The following is a 17,663-nucleotide window of genomic DNA, read 5'->3' as shown; positions in this document are numbered from 1 at the left end:
ATGTCACTTAAAGAGCTTGAGGCTCTGAGGCTCAAATCTGAGCGAGTTGTTCAACCAGCTAAAAAAGAATTTCACAACACTATCCTGCATGTACAACCTACCCCCACATGCATCTCTTACCACGTGCACATTGTGGGAGATGCAGTTGAATCACAGTATCACTTGCTAATATCATTACACATTTTATAGCCATCTTAATGTACAAAACTGGCATTATTAAGCAAAATAAAAATGAAGTTGTCACAATGTGACTTGCAGGAATTATTCCATTCTTTTTAAGTTGTTAGCAAACCACATGGTACCTGTTACGGAATTTTTCAAGCTGTGATATCTGGAGTGTTTATCAATATTTAGAATCTGTATTCTATTTATTTAGTAAATGAAAAAAAGACAGCAAACCATAGATCTAGAAATCTAAAAACACTATAATATAGAGGAGAATAGGTAGGCAATTTTATTTGTAACTTTTGGACATATATTTACATTTACATATTTGTTCTTTGACCCCTCATTGTTTGGCTACTTTTTGATTGTCTTTTCATGTGGTAATAGTTTTGCAATGTCTTTCCAACAAAAGAATGTAAAGATAGTTGTCTCTAGCATGGTTAATTAAAATTTAGTTTGGTAATGCTATGTAAATTTTTAGAATTATCAAATTTGGGGAAACTTTCATAAGTTCCTTTCATATATGAGCTGTGAGATTTGGAAGAATTTCCACAGACTAACTTTTGGGCTGCCTATATTTCACATCTTGTTTTTCCTCCATTCCCACATACTTGTGTGCTGAGGGCTATAGGACATGTATGACAGAGGGGAAGAGGGAGTGGAAAGATCCAGAACTAATGACAACTAAAATGTCTTGTGCTAATTCTACAAAAACTTAAGACCATAGGGACACATTTCCAGGGCCCCTCCCACCATCTTAGAAGAGATCTGGGCAAGTGACCAAACTTAATTTTCTTTTCCTTATTGTAAAATTAGCATCTAGCCATGGAAATCAAATATAAAATCATCTCAAAATTCTAGACCCAAACATGAAATTTAATTCAGTAAAAGTAAAATCAAATAGTTCAAGAATTAACTTCACAAACACAAGTGAAAAGTCATATGGTAATGGGTCAGGGGTTTTAGGCAGACCTTCATTTTCTTCCCAACGAATGGTGTGATGCAAACATAGAAATGGCTAGCAAAATAATAAGGCAGATTAATAGAAATAGTTTCCAGATCACGAGACCTAATAATCCCTTAAAAAGCTGCCCTGGTCAGAAGGCAGCTGCAATGTTAGGTTTGCTTCTGATGCCATAATTTAGGAGGCATAGTGTCTGATTGGATTGTGTCCAGAGTAGGGTATTCTGGTGAAGACAGTTGGAATTCATGGCACCAAATGGGTGGTTACTGAACCTAAGGAGGTCCGAGGAATACTTGAGGGAACAAGGTGGTACCTTCACGTACTGAGATGCTGTCCTGCAGAAGAGAGTTTCATACAAAAGTTGTTCTCAATTGCCCAAGTGAGCCAGGGAGTGTGCCAATCTGGATTCCATTTCAATGTAAGAAATTATAGGTGCTTGCCACGGACTTGGCCCTCCCTTGAATATATGAAAGAACTAAAGTATGAAAAAAGCGACAACATACTTGTGTGGAAGAAGGGATTGTGTGATAACAACACTTATGCAGCACACCTTGCCAGCGATTGGTCTAAACTCTCTAAAAGGGAAAGAGCAGGAATAGATACCCCCCTCCCCTGGCTCCTTTCTCTAATATTTGCTGGTTCTGAGGAAGTTATTTTAAAGAACCATTGCTTTGTCGGATGACTTAAGACATTGCTATTTTCTCCCTTGTAACTCCATTTTCATGCCTGTGCAGATTTCTGATTGAAATGACCCCCCCCTTATACTTTCAAAATGTTATAATTTCAAGTCTATTTTTAGGGAGGGGAGGGCTGGAATTCCTGTAATTTTTGCATCATGAATCTTGGTTTAAATTTTTTGTGTAATGAGTAAGAGTGTAGATTCTGAAACCAGACTACACTTTTTGCATATTTGTTTCCTCATCTATACAATGGAGATCATGATAGGACCATTTCATAAGACTGTTTTGAGGATAAAATTACTTATTCCATGTAAAGCATTTAGAGTGGTGCTGAGTACGTAGGAAGCATTTCATAATTTGTTTTAAGTTCTTCAAGTTCTACTTGCCTCCAGGAGTTGTCAGTGACATCACCTGCTTTTGTTTTTTCTATTCATTCATTCATTCCACACATACTCATTTTGAGTGCCTAACATGGACCAATACTGTGTTAAGAGATGAGGATTTAGTTGTGGACATGGCAGACAGAGTCTCTGACTTCGTGGAATTCATAATCCAGCAGGTTTTTACGTACCCAATATCAAATCCAGGGAAAGATACTTGTCAGTAGCTCAGCGAGCAACTTACCTATAATGCTTATTAAGGATAATGGAGAGCAGTCCCACAACTAATCCTACTGAAAGCTTCAGCCTTTATGGTCTTAAATTTTACTAAAATTACTAAAGTTGTGTGTATGTGTGTGGATATGCATGTATGTATGTGTGTGTGCGTGTGTGTATGTAGATGTGCATCTTGTTTAAGAAAGTTTTTAATTGTGAGACTGATTGAAAGCCAGCAGAAATCAAATATGACTACCCAATCTCTCTGTGACCATCCTCTCTCTCTGGTTATTATTATTGTTGTCACAGCTATCATTCTCTTACTGGTAGGTGAAAATTTTCTGAGAAAGTGGAAAGTGGGAGGCTTGGGTTCTGTAACTTTCTCCTTGTTGATGAAGTTCTACCAGAGGATATACTGTTAATTATAAGCAATCAAATGAACCACTGTGATCTATCAGCAGTGAAAGATATGTGAGTAATAATGGGAACATCAGGCTTTATAGCTTCTTGGTTAACCAAAGTCTTTAGCAAGCTCTCCAAGGGCAATCTCCTTTTCTGTAGAGACCGGATCCTTTCCCAGACTTTAAAACACGGTGGAGTCTTTAAACTATTATTGTCACGTTAAGGGATTTTGAGGTCTTCCCAAAAAAATGTTACATGCTGTTAATTGAACTGTCTTCTGTTAACACTTTAAGTAGAATAAATAGACTTATGTTCCTGGGATTTGAGCTTGGAATTTCTTGGACTTGTGTAAATGAGAGTGAGAGTAACTAGTCAGATCTTAGAGTCACTTCCTTTGTATTCCGAGTTCAAATTGGAAGCTCAGTTTCTAACACGCCTTGGCAAGTCTTTCTTCTCTGCAATTAACACATTCAGTTTAATACCAGTTAATCAAATGTCGTATTTTATGCTATTAACTTTGCTTTGCTACATACCATGAACATGTGTGTTTAACATTAAATTTGAATTAAAGTGTTACTTCTGAAGGGGTTTTTCCCTCTTTTTTCCTCCTTTTTTTGAGTGAAACCATGACTTTGTGGCAAAACTACTAAGACAAACCTGTGATTTTCATTAAAAGTTTTAGTGACAAACATTCTTTCCTAATTATAAGTATAGAGTGAGTGGGTCCAAGAATTTGTGTACCAATTTCAAAATGTCAGCTACACCCTTGTTTTTATCTGTTTGCTCAAGCCAGTTGGATTCTTTAAGATCTTGAAAGAAGCACATTTCCTTTTGATTAGTAACAGTATATCAGACTTGTTAAATGCAGTCAATCAAGCAAGTGCACCCAATGCAGATGCCCATTCCGGGGCACTAATGTATCTATGACGGATTTTTAAAATAAAATTCTCTATTTAAAATTTATGTCAGATAAATTTTTACCATTGCAGCCATTTTTAAGTATGCATTTCAGGGGCATTAATTACAGTCACCTTGTGCATTCCAACATCACCATCCACCTGTAGAACCTTTACTGAAACTCCAAACCTATGAAAGAGTGACCCCTCCCCCTTTTCACTTCTCCTGGCCCCTGGAAACTACCATTCTATTTTCTGTCTTTATGAATTTCACTAAGTACTTCATTTAACTGGAATCTTACCATTACTTATCCTTTTATGTCTGATTTATTTCACTTAGCATAATGTCTTCAAGTTCATGCATGTTGTATTATGTGTCAGAAGTCCCTTCCTTTTTAGGACTGAATAATGTTCCATCATAAATATAGACTAGATATTTTGGCTATTTCAAATAGTGCTGCTCTGAACATGGGTGTACAGATATTTGCTCAGTTCCCTGCTTTCAGTTCCTGGGGGTATGTACTCAAAAGAGGAATTGTTGAGTCCTATGGTAATCTTACTTTTAATTTTTCAAGGACCCATAGCATCTGCACTATTTTTTACATTTTGACCAACAGTGTACAGGGTTCCAATTTCTCCTCATCCTCACCAACACTTGTATTTTTTTTTAAATAGCCATTTTAATGGGTACATAGGAAGCTTCTAGAAACATTATGTATCTGGGCTCCTGGTGGCTCAGTCGGTTAAGCATCAGCCTTTGGCTCAGGCCCTGATCTCAGGGTCCCGCATCGGGCTCCCTGCTTTGCGGGGTGTCTGCTTCTCCATCTGCCTTTCCCCCTGCTCGTGCTCACTCTCGCTTTCTCTTGCTCTCTCAAATAAATAATAAATAAAATCTTTTAAAAAAAATAAAAACATTATGGATAAACTGTGGGCTTTTAACGTGGATGCAAAAGATACAAAATTAAATATTTTGCCCTGGATATAGGCCAAAACATTGTATTTCCTTAATTATTTATCCCTGTTGTAAAGTTAGCTTCAAATATACTATTTCAGTAAATAACACATCTTACGTGTAATAAACTAGTAGATATATTGAATAAAAATGTCTAACAAGTGGAGGAAACAAAAAGAAAAGATGGACAGTAGAAGACCTCCAAACTGAACTAGAAACTCTTCCCAATGCTATTTGAAATGCACCAATTAATGGTTAGGGTGTTGGTGTACTTTCCAAAACACATAAGATATGCTATGATGATGCTACTTTGTAATATATTAGAAAAAAGGAGAAAAAGCACTTGATAACACACTTGTTTTTGATAACACACTAATTCAGAACATATACAGCAATGTTTGTTTTTTATGAGTTATGGTTAAAGCTCTGTAGCTTGGGCTTTACAAATGCATTCAGTATATGACAACACATTCCTATGTTTATGCCCCTTTCTCCCGCAGGGTTTTCACTGTTTTCAAGGTTCATTCCCCTGACCTGAACTCCCAGTCTTGCCCTGGTAGAAAGTGGATTACTTCATTAGCAATCCAGAAGTGCCAGGTGAAAATCTATCTAACATCTACCTCTCTGGAACAAATATGCCCAGGTTACTGGTCATATACACATGTGGTATCATTTTTCCATTATTTGGAACATACAGAACTAAATTAATAACAGTTCTTACAAGACCCTGGGGGTTTGTGTAAAAGAATTTTGATCTCCTTAGGAAGGGCTCTCCGGTACTCTCAGGAGAGATGCACTTGACTTTTGACCTCTTTTCAAAGGCACCTGTGTGAGCTTTTAAAATCCACTACCACCAATTATCCACTTTCAACCTGAAGTGTTTAAACCTAGGGCCACATTAACTGAGCTTAGCACATAGCCATGTCATTGCAGACTTCCTGATGTGAGGCGATGTCTTGACATAGTTAAAAGGGAGTTAAGGGATGGGGCATGAGATGAATCAGGTTCTCCTACTGACAGCTTCAAACAAAGAAGCCTTTTAGCCACCTGGTGTGTGTCTCTCACACCTGCATTCAGATTGCTGGGACAAAGCTTTATACCACTGCCTTGATCCCATTCTTTTCAGGTACTTGTTTGTGGCTATGCTGCTTCCCTTAATGGCTCTTTCGAAAAGACAGTGTAGAAGATGCAAATCAACAGCTTTCTCTTCCAGGAAGAACAGTGCCAGGCGATTCGTAGCCACACTGAGAAAGTCGGTTCCTAATGGACTTACGAAATCCTTTGTGTACTTCTTGAAAACTCCTGGAAAGGAGGCCACAGTTCATGGGATATTGGAGTTACATACCTAATTATTTCTTCTGCTGTCACTTTCTTGGAAATGTAAACCAGGGCAAATACAGAATTCCTTCCCTTTGCTTCACAACATTGTCAGTTGGCTTCTTTGGCAGGCAATGTGGATTTGATTGTAGTGTCTGGGCTTATTAAATTTAGTATTTTCATTTTGCACTCCTGGTGCCGAGGACCTCAGTTTCGTAGTACTAAGTTATCCCAGCATGCCAGGAGGGGAACTGTGAAACTGAGACTCCAGTGGACGAGCAGAGCCCTTCAGACGTCCCATGCCATGGAGTTTCCACGACGGCCGGTGCCTGTATTGTTTGCCCTAACCAAGTAATGCAGAAATATTAGAGGCCTCGTTGAATTCATATTCTATGCCTGGTTTAAATCACTGATGTTGTAAGATCTGGCCATGGACTAAAATAAAATTCCAAATGTTTTCTGGTTCTAGTTTTTGATATATATATATATTTTTTTTTCAAATGAAAAGTAAAACCATACAGAATCTCTTGATTGCACAATGGAGCACAGCTCCAGGGCCATGCTAATAATTCATCCCAGTTTAGCCTAACAGAGTTATGCAAGGGCTATTTCAAATACACTCATCCAAGCCATCTGATCTTGAGGTTCAAGAGTCATTTTGCTTAAGAGAGGGGACTCTCCTCTCCAGTGTGTGTTTGGCAGGTAAGACAACCTGCTACTCTCCTACAGAGAACTAGATCTCTTTACATTTCTTCTTTCACTTGTTTTAACTGCTTCCATTGCCCTAATAGCTATCTGGTGCCGTATCAATGCTAACTCTGGTATCAATAATAACAACAGCGACAATAGCAACAGAAACAGTAACAGCAAAGAATATGTGTCAATGTGTACGACACCATGTTAAGAATTTTATGTATTTCCTCTCATCCATGTCTCTAAGTAACCCTTTGAGAGAGAGACAACACCCAGTTTAATGATGAGGAAATAGTCTCAGAGAAGAAAGTAACTTGCCCCCAAGTCATACACGTCTTACGTGGGAGAGCCAGGATTTGGACCCTGGCTCTCTGATTCTAGAATCTATGCTCTTTGAGTACTACTTAAAGAGTCCCACATCTGTGCTAGTTCTTGGGAGAGAGAGCTAGCCTATCTACATTTCACATAAAAGAAAGGCACAGAACAAGGGAAAACTGCCCACAGATGGATGTGTGGGAGCTTGGAGTATCATTTTCTAGTCTCGATTTTTTTCTTTAATAGTGAGGAGATTATATAAAGTGAGGAAAGAGGGATGTGATATTTCCCCACCACACAGATACCTTTGATAATAATGAAGAATTCCTTTCTAATACAGGGTATTCATTTCCTTTCTATTGATTTTGGTAACACATTTTTTTTATAAACTTTTATTGGAGCATAGGTGAAATTATGAAAATGTTGATAATAACTAGTGTTTATCACATAATTGAGTGAGTGATCTATCTTGACCCATAGATAACATCTCCCATCTTAGTCATTGTGAGGAGTTTCTGCACAGTCCATGAAGGCTGTTGAGGAAGAAATAGGTTTGGTGTTTGTGTATCAATGTCAATCTGTTTTCAGTCTTCAGGCCTGGACTCATCACCTTCTGCCTCTGTCTCATGAAGGAAGCATAGTGGAGAAAGGAACAGTCAGGAGCAAACACACGTACCTGCTTTGCAGATACCCAGCCCTATGAGTCATTTAGTGGACTGCCTTGTGACACACTCTTTGTGGTGAAGTTTCTATGCAGACACAAATGAGCATCCAATGGTCACTAGAGAGGTGCCCAAGAGGGGCACATACCAGTGTTACCGAAGTGATGCCTCAGGAAGCCAGAGGAGCAAAGAGGCAGATGTCACTACTTTTGCCGTCCCAGGGTTGGGACAGCCATCCCATTTGTTGGCCCAGCTCCTCCTTTGCCTCCCAAGCTCACCTCCGACAGTAGAGTAATGCACCACCAAGAAAGGATTTTATGAATCAGAGCTGGAAAGACCTCTAGATTCAGTCCTCCATTCCTCTGTCAAGCCTGAAACAGCCTCCCACTCCCTGAACCCTTTCTAGGTTTTCCTCAACTTAAAATGCCTTGAGCCCAAATTGTCCTTTCTTACTTTTATCCTATTACTTCTAGTTATAACCTCCTTTGTCATGCCAATTGATTCCCCCCATCCTTTGCAGACAATTTTTCATCTTTAGTTCTTTCTATGATTTCATTCTTTTATTCCCCCCTCACCCCCACCACCCACACTTTCTTGCTATCCAGTAATTCTTTTTGACTTGCTCTGGACTATATACACCGCGCACCTTTCTCACTGTGAGGTCCCCAAAGTTTGAGTGGTTCCTCCTGGGTGTGGTCTTGCTCTGGGCTGGGTAAGGAAGCCGGTATTATCTCTCTTTTTAATATGGGCTACTTTTGCCTGAACCTTCAACAAGTGGTATATGCGTTTACTTTGGCTATAAGATTGCCATTATAGAGAAAATTCTTATTTGATTCTTTGTACAGTCATCTGCGCCTGGGCACATGCTGTTTTTTAAATCAGCACGGTCTGATAAAAATGAATGGGGAGCCACACATGTAGTTTTTTTAACTTGTCTGGTAGTCACATTAAGAAAGGTAAAAAGAGGGCGCCTGGGTGGCTCAGTGGGTTAAGCCTCTGCCTTCGGCTCAGGTCATGATCTCAGGGTCCTGGGATCGAGTCCCGCATCGGGCTTTCTGCTCAGCAGAGAGCCTGCTTCCCCCTTTCTCTCTGCCTGCTTCTCTGCCTACTTGTGATTTCTCTCTCTGTGGGTCTAATAAATAAATAAAATCTTAAAAAAAAAAAAGAAAGGTAAAAAGACATACCTGAGATTAATTTTAATAATATTTAACTTAGCATATGAAAAATATCCATTTCCTCATGTAATCAATATCAAAAATTATTAATGGGATATTTAAATTCTTCTTTTCCACTAAATCTTGGAAATTGATGTGTTTTACACTTCCAGCACACCTCATTTCTGACACTATATGTTCACTGAGATACAGTATTCAATCTGTATTTAGATTTCATAAAACATTCAAAATATTTAATATTTCACAAGGTGGGCTACCTGGGTGGCACAGTTGTTGAGCAACTAACTGACTCTTATTTTCAGCTCAGGTCATTTTTTTTTTTTTTTTAAAGATTTTATTTATTTATTTGACAGACAGAGATCACAAGTAGGCAGAGAAGCAGGCAGAGAGAGAGGGGGGAAGCAGGCTCCCCGCTGAGCAGAGAGCCCCATGCGGGGCTCCATCCCAGGACGCTGGGATCACGACCTGAGCCGAAAGCAGAGGCTTTAACCCACTGAGCCACCCAGGCGCCCCCCTTTTTTTTTTTTTTTTTTTTGAGGCTCATTTCCTTTATTACTCTCTTTTAAATTTAGGTTTTCTAAAGCTACATCTAAAGGCATAATATCTACACAGCCCATAGCACCAAAATCTGCCATCTCCCCCCGTTCATCCTCGTCGGAGGACGAGCTCTCTTCGCGCACTAAAGTGGACAGAAGGAGCTCTTGGACAAACAGGCTGCGGTCTGCGCGCTCACTTTCCATGGACTGGCGCTCTGTTTCTGACATTTTAGGATCATTCAACCTTGTTAAAAGAAACTGGGAATTCTGTATAGTTTGCTGACTGCTTTCTGTGTTAGCCGTGTTGGTTGTTGCCGTGGATTGTGTGATTGTAGTGGTGACACTGCTCGTGTTAGTACGCCGAGTTGCGTTGCGTGCGGTCTCCAGCTGTTGCCGCGCTGCCTGGGCGTGCTGCCGTTCCAGCTGCAGCTGCATCTGCAGTTGTTGTAACTGAGAGGCGAAGGGCCGGAAGAATTAAGCTGTCCTCCTGCAGAACGTCTCACTCCTGATAACTGAGATAAAAGCTCAGCTATAGGATCCATGGCTTCCCTATTGCTTGGAGAATATGAACTCTGAGAAGAAGAAAGTCCACCAGTAGAACTGCTAGTAAAGTGCATGTTTGATCTACGAGCACGAGGACCTCCTAATCCCCGACCAGGGTGAAACATTCTACGTACATGTCGAACACCACTCGATTCATCTAAGTCTCTAGGGGCTCTGTGTTCAAGCGTAAGATGAGCTGCAAAGTCATCCGTGACATGATTGGGATCGCCTCCAGGTAATGCTGCACATATTGGACAAATCACTTCTGTTGATGTTTCTGCATGTTCAGAAGTAACATGTTCTTGAAGAGATGTCTCCGTATAGCCCATTTTTCCACAATAGGGACAAGTAAAAGACTGTGGCTGCTCTACAGAGAAAGCTTCCCCACCATAGTATAAATCAAAATCTACTCTTGTTAATATGCACTGCATCGGGTGGTCAGTTGTATGCCTTGCTGTTGTTGCACCACTTTCATAACAAGATGCACAAAGATCGTAATCGTAGCAAATTAAACACTTATATCTGCGACCTCGAAAATTTCCTTTTAAACATGCATCACAGCTGACACCTTCACCCCCACCTTGGGCTCCACACTCAGCAACAGGGTCTGCTGAAGACTCTCTCTCCCTTTCCCTCTGCCCCTCCCCCTGCTCTCTAAAATAAACAAATAAATAAATAAGTCTTATTAAAAAATATTTCACAAGATTGTTTTAATTAAAGTTTAACACACTAACATAAGAGGAAAATAAAGGGAGAAGGTGGCTGAAAGTTACAGTTTGATCTTGTTCCTAAGACTGTAGGAATACATTTTGGAGTGGTTTGCAGTAATCTTAAAGTGCTTTGTAACATTCAAAGTGGGAGTTGAACAGAAGAATTTTTATTTTACATGGACTCCTTAACATCTCTGTGAGTTTTTCAGGTTGGAATACTTCAGATTTCTTCAACAAGAACCAGTTTTCCTACACATCTCCCACATCCCTCCCAGCTCCTCCAACTCATTTGATCCTTTTAGCTTCCCACTGCAGTCTTAAAATGCTAGTTGCAGCTAAAATACTATTCTGTATCTATTTGCTATTTTGTTGTTATGAAATTACATTGAAGCATTATTCCATTTCAAATTCAGAATAACCTGGGAGGAAGGGCAGATATGGTTATTTCCAGCTGTTATGTAAGAAATGGAAGCCTACCAAAAAATTCACCTGCCTAAAGATATCTAATTTAGCCAAATTTCCATGTCCTTTGATAATAAACCCATTCATTTTTCCCTCCATCCATTCACCCATAATCATTCTCCAAAGGATCTGAGATCACTGTTTTCCAACCTTACACTCTTCTCTACACTATACTGCTAATAAAAATACCCTGTTCCCATCCATATAGTATCTTTATAGTACTAGGCTATTAGTTACAGTGACCTATTACAATTTCCTTCTGGTAGATACGGATGAATTTCGTTCTATATTGAATGAGTGTATCAAAACCTTTTACAGGATGTAAAAAAAAAATGCAGCTTGTCCTAGTTACTGTGGCAAATTTTCTCCCTGTGTTTTAGTTCAGTATGAACGTCTGAGTGCATTTACATTATGCTTAGCAGCAGATTAAAAACACTGGTTTCTATTCAATATATAGTTCTTTTTACTCACAAGTAACCCAGATTTATGTAGATCATTGTTTAATAGGTCATCCCTCTATATTTACTTCCATTTTAGGGCAGTGAATCACATATTTTAAATTAAATTTCTGTTACCCTGACTTACATGTAAACTATGGAACACAACTCTTAATAATTTTGAGACTAAATCCTGCCAATGTCATTACTGAAGAGATAAGGGCTCATTGAGCATCTGTTCATAACTGACATATGAGACAGGTGGCATTGGGAAAAGACCCCTGGATAAAGAAAGATAATGCATGCGACAGTCATCTGAAAACTATAAAGTGCTGGCCAGACACATTTGAACACCATTCTTAAGAGGAGATGGCCCTGTATAAGGGAAGTGGGCTGGGAATCAAATGATCTGATCTTGGTTGATACGTCTAACTTCTTTGAGCCTCAGTTTCTGTCTGTTCTACCTGTATTTTTTTTTCTACATTAATGTGTGATAGAAATGACTTTAAGTCCCCACGGTCCTGTAAATCACTTGGAAGCTTCAGTTTTATTATTTTTTAAGGGGCTTTATTCTCTGGGTATTTGTTTTTGTGTTTTGTTTTTTTTTGAAAAGATGAATTGGACTTCAGTCAAAACTAAAAACTTTCATGCTGCAAATGGTACTACAAAGGAAGTGAAAAGACAACATTTGGGTTATGAAAAATATTTGCAAATCATATCCAGAATGTATGAATAACTCTTAAAACTCAATAATAAAAAAAGATAACTCAATTTAAAAATGGGCAAAGGATTTGAAAGGTATTCCTTCAAAAATGATGCACAAGTGGCAAATAAAACACATGAAAAATCTTCATGCCATAAGGAAAATGCAAATCAGAACCTTCATACCCACTAGGATGGGTATGTAAAAAACCCAGATAATAGCAAATTGCCAGATATGCAGAGAAATTGGAGTCCTCATATGTTGCTAGTGGGGATATGAAATATCCCCATATGAAATGGTGTGGCCACTTTGGAAAACAGTTTGGTAATTCCTCAAAAGATTAATCATAGAGATGTAATATTACCCAGCAATTCTGCTAGCTATACACCCCAAATAAATCAATGAATATGTCCACAAAAACTTGTACATGAATGTTCATAGTAGTATTGTTCAAAATAGCCAAAAGTGGAAACAACCCAAATGTTCAGTCAACTGATAAATGGATAAATAAAATGATCTATCCATACAATGCAGTATTACTTGGCAATAAAAAGAGAAAATTCTGACACATGCTGTAACATGGATAAACCTTAAAAGCAAGCCAAATGAAAGAAAAGAATCACAAAAAGCCATGGAGTGTATAATTCCACTTATATAAATGTCTGAGATATCAAATCTATATAGAGAGAAAGTAGAGATCAGTGGTTGCCTAAAACTGGAGCAGTTTGTGGAAGTGGGGCAGGGACTGGGGAGTGACTGTTAATAGTTACAAAGTCTCTTTTTGAAGTAATGATAATGTTCTAAAAAAGATTGTGGTGTTAGCTGCCCAGTTCTGTAAATATACTAAAAATAGCTGAATTATGTACTTTAAAGAAACGAATTACATTGCTTTGAATTATGTCTCATTAAAACCGCCCAGACAGGGCATGGCCTGGGGGGCCAGGGACCTTCCCCATTTCTCAGAGGTCCCTCCCATCTTCTGGGCTGGGGATGGTGGAGGGGAAATTTGTTGGAAATAAACTTCACTCTGTGGAGAAAAAAAACCAGCTTCTGCACATGAGCTAGATCAGAATAGACTGAATTCTACTGATTTGGAGACCATCAGGCACAGTTTATGAAACTAAACCTTTTTTCTCAGAAAAGCTGAACTTTGGGGAGGAGGGCACAGGGAAAAAAAAAAAAAAAAGAGTTAAAAAGAGATTCCAAATAGCTCAAACAGCCAGGCAAGAGGATTGCCTTGGAGGAAGTACATGGAATTAAGAATTAAGGTGCTTAATGGCTGAAGGGGATGAGGGAGAGAAGTGTAAAATGGGGATGAATATTTGCAAAATAAGCTCCCCAAGACTCTTGAAACTAGGTTTCCAGAAGGAAGAGAAATGAATCCTTTGCCTTGGAGAATGTGGCACAAAGCCTGAGAGAAAGAAACATGCGAAGCGAGGAGGAGAGCGTTTTCTGCTCACACATTGGGTGCGTCTTCTGGGTCCGTTTCTGTCTAGATTTGCATGTAGATTGGTAAGGCCATCTCTGTGGCCTCTTCACAAAGACAGGGGCTTCTCTGGAAGGGGGGTGCTCTGAGAAAATTCCTGGGGAGACTCGTTGACACAATAGTCATAAATACACTCAAGAAACTGCATTTCATCAGCCACACTCTGAGCACCCGGGTACAAACTATGGATAGATGTTGTGCAAATATCTGGCAGAAATACGGACTTTCCTTACTTTTCGGCGTATCTGTGGCTTTTTGATACTGTAAACAACTGACACAGCCACAGAGGAGTAGTGTATCTGAAATTGTTTACACAAAAGAATTCCATCTGTCAGTCTGTTTAGTTTACAAGTGAATGGGCAAAACCTTCATCATGAGGGACCCAGCAAAAAAAACAAAAAAAAACAAAAAACAAAAAAACAAAAAAAAACAAAACAAACCCAAAAAACTGAGGCATGCTGCAAATAATTGTTAATAATTGTTTCAACAGAGTGTATTGAGAGCCACCCCCGAAGAGTCATTTGCTTAGAAATTATGCTCCTTGATGATTCTGTGGCAATTCATTGTTCTTTAAAGCCAAAGACGGGAAAATCTGGGCTTAGATTCGGTGTCTTTACATTCAAGTTGTGCAGACCTCTTCAAAGCTGGGCAAGAGAATTGGACCAGAAAAGTGTTTTCACTAGAAGCAAGATCAGGGGCTGACGCTGGTACCACAGAGGATGCCCTTTTTAAGAATACTGAAGTATCTTCATCATCAAATATATTATGGATCCCTGGCTAAAGGAGCCCTGCTTAACTTGTCCTTTTCTCCTTCTTTTTAGTTCTGTCGGAGTAACATTTTACTAAGAATTTGCAGACCTTCTCCGCTGTCGTCTGCACACTGCATTGGGTTCATCCAGTAGACATGCCTGGGACCAGGGAGGGAGGCACAGAGAAAACACTAACAGAACTGTAGAGGTTCTTGTGCCATGACCTGATAATGTCATCCAAGTTTTCTTTTTTTCTTTTTTTTTTTTTTTTTAAAGATTCTATTCATCTATTTGAGAGAGAGAGAGAGCATGAAAGGAGAGAGGTCAGTGGGAGAAGCAGACGTCCTGCCGAGCAGGGAGCCCGATGTGGGACTCAATCCCAGGACTCCAGGATCATGACCCAAGCCAAAGGCAGTCGCTCAACCAACTGAGCCACCCAGGTGCCCCCAAGTTTTCCTTTTGAAGAATGTGTCCTTTTGAGCTGTTTTGTAGTTGCTAAATGTGGAGTGTCATGAATTTGAACTTCATTGATACAGATTGTTTTTTTTTAAATTAGGGCTTTTGGTGAATGATATTTACAGGCTTTCAATTTTTTTTAAGTATTTTTTTTAAAGATTTTATTTATTTATTTGACAGACAGAGACCACAAGTAGGCAGAGAAGCAGAGAGAGAGGGGGAAGCAGGTTCCCCGCCGAGCAGAGAGCCTGATGCAGGGCTCGATCCCAGGACCCTGAGATCATGACCTGAGCCGAAGGCAGAGGCTTAACCCACTGAGCCACCCAGGCGCCCCCAGGCTTTCAATTTTTAAAATTTGTTTGAAAGGATGAATGTATCATCTCAGTCATAGTTCCTAATCAGAATCATTTGAGCTCGGGAAAAAAAAATGTCATCACAGAAGAGATCTTGCCTGAGAAATGAAACACAGGGACAGAGCTGCCTTCAAATCACCTCATTAGAGGTTAAGAATTACTTATCTCTACATATCCTATCATATGTATCAGTGTGTCTTTTGTTTTTCCTTTGGCTTTTCTGGAAATTCTCTGCCTAGAGTTGAAAACCTCCCTTAGTGATATTTTCTAGCATGATATTATCCCCACCAGCAGGACATTTTTCCTAGTAGCTAATCTAATACCCATGCAATGCATATTTGGTCTATATTCTTTTACTTCTTTTTTATCAGTACAAAGCTATTTTTTAAAGTCATTTAAAGTCATTTAATTCACATTAGTTCATATCATATCCTTTTTCATCAAATTGCAGCCTTGATAGATCGTTAAGTCCTTAACATCATAGCATCATTGACATAGAAGAGATTGAGGCAGATAAATCTCATTCATGTTAATGAGTATTCTTCCTGGAAATATTCCTTGAATTGACTGTGTGGTTAGAGTTTCAAAATATCTTTATCTTCCTCTCACCCGCCCCTTTCTGTCTCCTCTCTTCTTTCCCTTTCCTTCCCCTTCTTCTCCTTTTATTTCCTTTCTCTCCATAACTTCTTCCAATTCTTCTTATGTTTCTTCCATTTTCAATTATATGTTGAGTCTCTGCCATATGCTTGCTGGCCATGAGGAATTCAGAGACAAACGCAACCAAAGCTATGTTCAAGAGATCAGATCTAACTCTGATGAGTTAGACGTTCGAGAACATCAGTGATTGGAGCAACCTAAATGCACCCATACGGCAGATGAGAGGGAAGCCAATTCAGCCAAGAAGGTCTGGGAGGCTTCTAAGAGGTGGTGACATTTCAAGGGATGTCTGTAGGAAGCATAGAAATTGGCCAGGCAGATGAGGTTGGGAAGGGAGTTCCATTCAAAAAGCATAGCACTTTCCAAAACCCCGAAACAAGAAACATAATTTTATTCTTTCTTTCTTCTGGTCACAGCTAAGGCAGTGTCTACAGGTTGAGAACAGCCATTAGCCTTTATATTATATAAATTACACCTTACTTCTATCCACAATCCAGAGCCTTTCAAGCTATATCTGAGTTATCATAGGTCACTAGCCTCATAATAAAGGAAAAGAGGCTAAGTGGGGTAGAAGAAAGGAAAAGAAAGTGAAGAAAAGGGAACACATGGTTAACAAGGAAATTAAAAAAAAAAAATCTAGCATCCTTGATTGTGTAAAACTGAGCTCATAATATTCTCTCTTAAAGGTTTCTCCCCAATCAATTACTACCTAAGTTGGTGGCACCATCACCCCCATTGGACAATTAGTAATTAGGAGCCACCTATGACTTCTCTGTATCCCTCTGTCTCTACTGAAGAATTCTACCCCAATGCTCTATCACAAATACTGGCAATTTTGCTTCCTAGAATTGTTTCAAATCTCTCTTCCCCAGGCCAATCCCGTTGTCATTTCTTCATCCCTCTTCACACGGCTTCGTCTAAGAACCTCCTAACTGTTCTTTTTGCTTCAGTCTTGTTCTCCTTTATCCAACCTTCCATCCAGCGCATAAAAACCCTCATTTGGAAACAGAGGGTTTCCAAATCTTTTCTGACTTATTTCTCCTTTTAAAATTATATAAGCTCTTGGTCTTCCTTGGAACTTTCTCTTTATCATTTTATAGTGTGTGTGCTAGATAATTTTTATTAAATGCTATTTTATGCAGATGAAATGTTATTTTAGATTATTTTATCATTAATTTTATTTTCCATCCAGTGTCAAGAATAACCATAATAGATAGGCCCATTTTTGCCTGTTCCTCATTTCACAAGTGATGAATATGATTTAATTTTCTTCAAATAAATTATGAAGTAAAAAGCACGATACAAGATAAATACACTGAACATATCATTGTATTTGGGTATGAAGACACATACACAGGAAAAGGTATGTTGACATTCATTTAATGGCATAAAAAATAGACAAAAATTCTTTTACTATCTGATGTTTGTAATTCTTGCTTTTGGTGCTTTAAGAGCTTAACTGGTTTGATTTTATGAATTTCCTGTTTTCTTTCTAATTCCGAATCCAGGAGGCTGTTTTTTGTAAATTGCTTTTACACAAATAATATATTTCAAATATGGGTAGTCTTTATTGCTTGTAAATAAAAAGCAAAGTCAAGTAGTGATTTTGACTAAATTGTTTTTTAACTTTGGTTGTTGAAGTACCAGGGATTTCTTCTCATATACCGTAATGATTGTGATGGTACGGAATGGACTTTTTTTTTTTTTAGATTTTTTTTTTGTTTATTTATTTGACAGACAGAGATCACAAGTAG

The 17,663-nt window shown here is 38.8% G+C and overlaps 1 protein-coding gene across 1 annotated transcript in view; it reads right to left on the bottom strand.

Annotated features, from left to right (window-relative positions):
* Nucleotides 1–1,262: 1,262 nt before the first annotated feature.
* Nucleotides 1,263–17,663, bottom strand: part of LOC116877993 (E3 ubiquitin-protein ligase KCMF1-like) — a 47,242-nt gene continuing 30,841 nt past the window's right edge. Inside the window, 3 exon segments of the mRNA XM_032875087.1 lie at nucleotides 1,263–1,464; nucleotides 9,358–9,814; nucleotides 9,817–10,476. Of these exon segments, the coding sequence (XP_032730978.1) occupies nucleotides 1,263–1,464; nucleotides 9,358–9,814; nucleotides 9,817–10,476 (1,319 nt within the window).

Source organism: Lontra canadensis, unplaced genomic scaffold, assembly GCF_010015895.1.
Source record: "Lontra canadensis isolate GAN:19392208 unplaced genomic scaffold, GSC_riverotter_1.0 scaffold55, whole genome shotgun sequence".
Classification (NCBI taxonomy): Eukaryota; Metazoa; Chordata; class Mammalia; order Carnivora; family Mustelidae; genus Lontra; species Lontra canadensis.
The sequence above is the reverse complement of the archived record's forward strand: the minus strand, read 5'-3'. Positions and strand labels throughout refer to the sequence as shown.